The sequence below is a fragment of the Chlorocebus sabaeus genome, chromosome X (assembly GCF_047675955.1).
Source record: "Chlorocebus sabaeus isolate Y175 chromosome X, mChlSab1.0.hap1, whole genome shotgun sequence".
NCBI classification, from domain to species: domain Eukaryota; kingdom Metazoa; phylum Chordata; class Mammalia; order Primates; family Cercopithecidae; genus Chlorocebus; species Chlorocebus sabaeus.
Window position 1 is genome coordinate 77,480,391 of NC_132933.1, and position 8,260 is coordinate 77,488,650.

General features: G+C 39.8%; 1 protein-coding gene across 1 annotated transcript; it reads right to left on the bottom strand.

Annotated features, from left to right (window-relative positions):
- Positions 1–1,718: 1,718 nt before the first annotated feature.
- MOSPD1 (motile sperm domain containing 1) lies at positions 1,719–7,589 on the bottom strand. The gene has a single exon (XM_073013560.1). It carries the CDS (start codon positions 2,407–2,409, stop codon positions 1,768–1,770), a length of 642 nt encoding a protein of 213 aa, XP_072869661.1. The 5' UTR covers positions 2,410–7,589; the 3' UTR covers positions 1,719–1,767.
- Between the last annotated feature and the right edge of the window lie 671 nt (positions 7,590–8,260).

An 8,260-nucleotide genomic window follows, 5' to 3' on the forward strand; every position in this document is an offset into this window, starting at 1 on the left:
AAAAGAAGATATACAAATGGCGAACAAACAAGAAAAAATACTCAACATCACTAATCATCAGGAAAAAGCAAATTAAAACCACAATCTGATACCACCTTACCCCTACAGGAAAGGCCATTATTAAAACGTCAAAAAAATAACAGATGTGGATGTGGATGTGGTGAAGAGGGAATGCTTAAACACTGCCGGTCACAATGTAAATTAGTACAACCTCTATGGAAAATAGTATGGAGATTTCTTTTTTTTTTTTCTTTTCAGGTCTCCATTTCTGTTTATTTTTTAAAGTAATTTCTGTTCTTTACAATGTGTTATTATACACACATACATACACGTATGTGCACTTGCGCACACGTGCACACACAGGACTTGAGATGGATAAATAAGAATAGCCTCCACACATAATTTTTACAAAGTTCAAAGTAGATTACATTTATGTGCTTTTCATTCATTACACAATGTACAGACATGATCCGTTTAATGACTTAGGCTCCTCACATGGTTAAGCAGTGAGGATTTCCTATGGAAGACTAGACATAGAAGTTTTTAGAAGCGGAGACTATTTTCTGCAAAAACCAACCTCAGGCATACATTTGTGTTTGTAGCAGTGCATAAATTCATTCTGTAAAAAGATCTGAAAGATGATTTTCAAGAGACTCTTAATGCATTGTGCTTTCAGGTAAAAATCCTTAGACAAAAGATCAGTTACTAAGACAGTAACAGTTAAAACTGCATATATGTGTTAGAGATCAGAAAAGGCTATAAAGAAATGTAAATAGTTGTGCTTAGGGGATTTTTTTTGGCAACGTTGTCTTAATAATAAATAAAAACTTAAAAAAGAGTCTCAGTGACTGATATAAAATCGACACAGCTATGAAGAGTTTCCTACACTTGGCTTAGAGTTTAAAGGTGAAAAATCATCTCCACATAAATCACCTGGTATCTGGTAATCCCAGTCTGGGCAAGTCAGGCGGGGAAGGGGCTTGGAAGAAAAGATAAAGTGATTTTTCCTTCCTGTTAACACAAAGCATTAACCAGAGGTAAAGCCAGGGTGAACCAACTAATTAAACAGATGCCTACCTTCCTTTAGAACTCTTAGACCAAAGAGAGAGGTCACCCTACTTCCATTAGGTTTTTTAAAAAAACCCCTATGATTCTTGGTGTCTGGACCACAACCCATTCTGTAATTCACAAGATTAATATGTCCTGTCTTCTGTGAGACCCTAGGATAAGCATGATCCCTTAGTACTTTATGCTTTGTTCCCCTCTACACATTAATGGTAAAACACTTACTTTTAGAAACACCATGGCAACCGCTTATAATGATAGAGGGTAAGGTATGATTAACATAATAACGCTGATGTTTGTAGCTAGGGAATAAATGTCATTTTAGTTTTAGGCCGGTCAGTTTGTTCTTTTAGTCCTGTAACTTCAAAGCATACATGACCCCTAGCAATCAAAGTGAACTGGAAAAAAAAGGTGAGCAAATAACAAATGTTTTAAAGTCTCTTGCACAACAGGTATAGGTATAAAAAGAATTTCTTCAAATAATTTCCTAGGTGTCACTCAGAAGCATCCTTGCTGTCTATAAAATAATGTTCTGCAGTCCTTCAAATTAAATTATAATTTAAAATATATATTATACATTTGCAATTACTTGAAATCATTCAATAGTTTGTAGCATGTTAATGGAGTGAAATAGAGATAAAAGGCAGTCCACATTCATATTTTCAAGATAGATTTACTTCAGAAGTCAACTGAAATTCTTGCTCATGTTCTAAGTATGGCCATTGTGATAAGACCTAAGATATAAGCAGCCACTAATTTTTGATTCACACTTAAGTGGAGGTAGAGAGGCACCAGCGATTCCACATCCCCCATTGTAGGCAGCATCAGGGCTGCAATGCACACCACTCCCAGGAAGACAGTTAGTAAACTAGGTCCTGAGGAGACAGCTCTGTTTTCTGGTTGAAACGACTGCTCAAAAAATAAACTTCCAGTTAAATGTTCCTTTATTCTTTTTTCCTCTTCTTCCTTTTGTTGTTCTTTTGCTGATGGGAGAAGAGTAGCAACAACCTCTTTTCTTCCCAAAGCCTTCCTCTGGCTTTGCTTAGAAACTTGAAGCCGGAATTTGTCTATTACACCATAGTGACAGGATTGAACATCTCTATGACGAATCACAATATCCACACAACACTGAGGCTTTACTGCACCTGCAGCATCAACGACAACATACTTATTTGGAGTAGTACACAAAACTTTGAACTTTGAGGCAAACTCATAGGGATTGTACAGTGTCAACACTTGCTTATGTGTTGACTGATCATATGCATAAAATATGAGCTCCGTGGGGAACACGAAAACAGGAAGATTTCCTTCCACTAACTCTGGCTGTCTTTTTTGTTGATGCATTGGCACTGAATCCCCCTTGCTGCAGTTTCTGTTTTTACAGTCTCAAATCTATTTTGGACTTTTCTTAGATTCAGTTAAAAACTCCAAAGCATTTTGGCAATCTCGGCAACACCGGCTTCCTCGGAAAAAAGCCGAGATTTCTTAAAGAACTAAAAGTAGTAGATCTACCATTCAGTGAAGTGATCCCACTACTGCGTATCTACCCAAAGAAAAAGAATTAATTATATCAAAAATACACTTGTATGCATATGTTTATTGTAGCAAAATTCACAACTGCAAAACTATGGAACCAACCTGAATGTCCATCCACCAATGAGTGGATCAAGAAAATGTAGTAGGCTAGGTGCAGTGGCTCATATCTGTAATCCCAGAACTTTTGAAGGGCAAGGTGGGAGGATCACTTGAGTCCAGGAGTTCAAGACTACCCTAGGCAACATAGTGAGACCTCATTTCTACTAAAATTCCAAAAAAAAAAAAAAAAAAAAAAAAAAATTGGCCAGGTGTGAGGCGCATGCTACTCTGGGGGCTGAGGCAGGATGATCATTTTACGGGGGATAGTGGCTGCAGTGAGGCCTGATCATGCCACAGCACTCCAGCCTGGGCAAGAGTGAGACCCTGTCTCAAAAAAAAAAAAATGTGTTACATATACAACACCATGGAATACTACTCAGCCATAAAAAAGAATGAAATAATGTCTGTTGCAGCAACTTGAATGGAGCCAGAGGCCATTATTCTAAGTGAAATAACTCAGGAATAGAAAACCCAAAACTGTATGTTCTCAGTTATAAGTGGGAGCTAAACTATGTGTATGCAAAGGCATACACAGTGGAATAATGGACTTTGGAGACTGAGAAGGGGAAAGGTGGAAGGGGAGTAAGGGATTTTAAAAAACTACATATTCAGTACAATGTACACTACTCGAATGATGGGTTACTAAAATCTCAGACTTCAACACTATACAATTTATCCATGTAACCAGCAATGACTTGTACACCAAAATATATTCAAACTAAAAAAAAATTTTTTTTTTAAATAGTCTGTAAAATAATGTGACTTATGGGGAACACCTGTTTTCTTTCTGGTGGTCTGTTTTGGTAACTGGAGTCAACCATGCAGGCACTGCGTGCCTATGTGACCAAACCCCACTAAAAAAACTTGAATATTAGGCTAAAATGAGCTCTCAGGTAGACCACACTTCACACGTGTTCCTACAAATTGTAGATAGAGGAATTAAATGAATCCTATACAATTCCACTGCAAACTACTCTTGGAAGTTTGCACCTGCCTGGTTTCCTCCAGACTGTGCCACATGTGCCTATTCCCTGTGCTGATATTGCCTTGCATCTTTTTGCTGTAATAAGCTATAGCCATGAATATAATGACTTCTGGGTACTATGAGTCCTAGAGTTGGTCTTGAGGATCTCCAAAACAGGTACAACAGAAAATAATCTAAATAACATAAAACAAGGCAGTAATGGAAATAAAAGACATATAGAAAACAAATAGCAAAATGGCAGATGTAAATCCTACATAGTCAGTAATTATATTAAGTACAAATGGAAGAATAACAGCAGATTTCTCATCAAAGAAATCCAATAAAGACAGTGAAGAAACATTTTTAAAGTACTGAAAGAAAAAATGCTGCCAACCTAGGATTCTATAACAGTGAAATGTCTTTCAAAAGTATAGGTGAACTTTTGCAACTTTTCAGACACACAAAAGCTGAAATAATTCATTACTGAGAGATGTGCACTACAAGAAATAGGAAGTCCTTCAGGTATAAGAAAAATAATACCTAATGGAAATCTAAATCTACACAAACAGAAAACACCAAAAGTGGTAAATATGTAGGTAAATAAAAAAGAGCTTTTGCGATCTAGCAAAATGACTCAATAGGAACAGCTCTGGTCTGCAGCTCCCAGTGAGTACAACACAGAAGGTGGGTGATTTCTGCATTTCCAACTGAGGTATCTGGTTCATTGCATTGGGACTGGTTAGACAGTGGGTACAGCCCACGGAGGGCAAGCAGAGGCAGGGTGGAGCGTTGCCTCACCTGGGAAGTGCAAGGGGCCACGAACCTTCCCTTAAGGGAAGCCATGAGGAATTGTGCTATCTGGTCCAGATACTACACTTTTCTCACGGTTTTTGCAACCCGCAAACAAGGAGATTCCCTCGTGTGCCCACACCACCGGGGCCCTGGGTTGTAACCACAAAACTGGACAGCTGTTTGGGAAGACACCAAGCTAGCTGCAGGAGTTTTATTTCATACCCCAGTGGCACCTGGAAGCCCAGGGAGACAGAACCATTCACTCCCCTGGAAAGAGGGCTGAAGTCAGGGAGCCACGTGGTCTTGCTTAGCAGGTCCCACCCCCATGAAGCCCAGTAAGCTAAGACCCACAGACTTAAAATTCTCACTGCCAGCAGGGCAGTCTGAACTCAACCTGGAGCACTCGAGCTTGGTGAGGAGAAGGGTGTTAATCATTACTGAGGCTTGAATAGGCTGCTTTCCCTCATAGTGTAAACGAAGCTGCCAGGAAGTTCGGAATGGGTGGAAGCCACCACAGCGCGGCAAACTCACTGTGGCCAAACTGCCTCTCTAGATTCCTCCTCACTGGGCAAAGCATGTGTAAAAGAAAAGCAGCAGCCCCAGTCAGGGGCTTATAGATAAAATTCCCATCTCCCTGGCACAGAGCACCTAGGGGAAGGGGCGGCTGTTGGCACAGCTTCGACAGACTAAATGCTCCTGCCTGCCAGCTCTGAACAGAATAGCAGATCTCCCAGCACAGTGCTCGAGCTCTGCAAAGGGATAGACTGCCCCTCAAGTGGGCCCCTGACCTTCATGTCTCCTGACTGGGAGATACCTCCCAGCAGGGGTCTACAGACACCTCACACAGGAACGCTCTGACTGGCATCTGGCAGGTGCCCCACTGGGATGAAGCTTCCAGAAAAAAAAAAGCAGGCAACAATCTTTGCTGTTCTGCAGCCTCTGCTGGTGATACCCAGGCAAACAGGGTCTGGAATTGACCTCCAGTAAACTCCAGCAGACCTGCAGAAGAGAGGTGTGATGGTTAGAAGGAAAAATAACAAAGTAAGCAATAACATAAACATCAAAAAAAGGACACCCACGCAAAAACCTCATCCAAAGGTCATCAGTATCAAAGATCAAAGGTACATACATCCAACAAGATGAGAAAAAACAGCACAAAACTGCTGAAAATTCCAAAAACTGGAATGCCTCTTCTCCTCCAAAGGATCACAACTCCATGCGCAAGGGCACAAAACTGGATGGAGAATGAGTTTGATGAATTGACAGAAGTAGACTTGAGAAGGTTGATAATAACAAACTATTGCAGCTAAAGGAGGATGTTCTAACCCAATGCAAGGAAGCTAAGAACCTTGATAAAAAGTTACAGGAACTGCTACTAGAGTAACTAGTTTAGAGAAAAACATAAATGATCTGATGGAGCTGAAAAACACAGTACGAAAACTTCGTGAAGCATACACAAGTATCAATAGCCAAATCGATCAAGCGAAAGAAAGGATATCAAAGATTGAAGATCAACTTAATGAAATAAAGCGTGAAGACAAGATTAGAGAAAAAAAAAAATAATGAAAAGGAACAAACAAAGCCTCAAAGAAATATGGGACTATGTGAAAAGACCAAACCTATGATTGACTGGTGTACCTGAAAATGAGGGGGAGAATGGAACCAAGTTGGAAAACACACTTCATGATAATATCCAGGAGAATGATCCAAACCTAGCAAGACAGGCCAACATTCAAATTCAGGAAATACAGATAACACAACTAAGACACTCTTCGAGAAAGTGCAACCCCAAAACATAATCGTCAGATGCACCAAGGTAGAAATGAAGGAAAAAATGTTAAGGGCAACCAGTTAGAAAGGTCAGATTACCCACAAAGGGAAGGCCATCAGACTTATAATGGATGTCTCTGCAGAAACCCTACAAGCCAGAAGAGGGTGGGGGCCAATATTCAACATTCTTAAAGAAAAGAATTTCAACCCAGAATTTCATATCCAGCCAAACTAAGCTTCACAAGCAAAAGAGAAATAATATCCTTTCCAGACAAGCAAATGCTGAGGGATTTTGTCACCACCAGGCCTGCTTTACAAGAGATCCCAAAGGAAATACTAAATATAGAAAGGAAAAACTGGTACCAGCCACTGCAAAAACATACCAAAATACAAAAAAAAAAATGACACTATGAAGAAACTGCATCAAGTAATGTGCAAAATAACCAGCTAGCATCATGATGACAGGATCAAATTCACATATAACAATATTGACCTTAAATGTAAATGGGTTAAATGCCCCAAATGAAAGACACAGACAGGCAAATTGGATAAACAGTCAAGACTCATTGGTGTGCTGTATTCAGGACACCCATCTCACATGCAGAGACACACACAGATTCAAAATAAAGGGATACAGGAATATTTATGAAGCAAATGGAAAGCAAAAAAAAATTAAAAAGCAGGGGGGGGTTACAAACCTAGTCTCTGATAAAACAGACTTTAAACCAACACAGATCAAAAAAGACAAAGAAGGACATAACCTAATGGTAAAGAGATCAATGCAACAAGAAGAGTTAACTATTCTAAATGTATATGCTCCCAATACAGGAGCACCCAGATTCATAAAGCAAGTTCTTTGAGACCTACAAAGAGACCTAGACTCCCACACAATAATAGTGGGAGACTTTAACACACCACTGTCAATATTAGACAGATCACGAGACAGAAAATTAACAAGGATATTCAGGACTTGAACTCAGCTGGGCACCAAGCAGACCTAATAGACATCTACAGAACTCTCCACCCCCAAATCAACAGAATAAACATTCTTCTCAGCACCACATAGCACTTATTCTAAAATTGACCACATAATTGGAAGTAAAACACTCCTCAGCAAATGCAAAAGAACAAAAATCATAAAAACCAGCCTCTCCAGACCACAGTGCAATCAAATAAGAATTCAGGATTAAGAAGATCACTCAACAGCACTTTGGGAGGCCGAGGCGGGCGGATCATGAAGTCAGGAGATCGTGTCCATCCTGGCTAACAAGGTGAAACCCCGTCCCTACCAAACATACAAAAAAATTAACCAGTCATGGTGGCAGGCACCTGTAGTCCCAACTACTCTACTCGGGAGGCTGAGGCACGAGAATGGCATGAACTGGGAGGCGGAGCTTGCAGTGAGCCAAGATCACACCACTGTACTCCAGTCTGGGCAACAGAGCGAGACTCCATCTCAAAAAAAAAAAAAAAAAAAAAAAAACACTCAAAACCACACAAGTACATAGAAACGGAACAACCTGATCCTAAATGGCTACTGGGAAAATAACGAAATTAAGGCAGAAATAAATAAGTTCTTTGAAACCAATGAGAACAAAGACACAACGTACCAGAATCTCTGGGATACAGTTAAAGCAGTGTTTAGAGGGAAATATATAGCAGGGAATGCCCACAGGAGAAAGCAGAAAAGACCTACAATCGACACCCTAACATCACAATAAAAAGACCTAGAGAAGCAGTAGCAAACTAATTCAAAACCTAGCAAAAGACAAGAAATAACTAAGATCAGAGCAGAACTGAAGAAGATGGACACACAAAAAACTGTTCAAAAAAATCAATGTATCCAGGAGCTGGTTTTTAAAAGAACTAGAGGAGCAAGAGCAAACACATTCAAAAGCTAGCAGAAGGCAAGAAATAACCAAGATCAGAGAAGAACTGAAGGAGATAGAGACACAAAAAACTCTTCAAAAACTCAATGCATCCAGGAACTGGGTTTTGAAAAGATCAACAAAATTGATAGACTGCTAGTAAGAC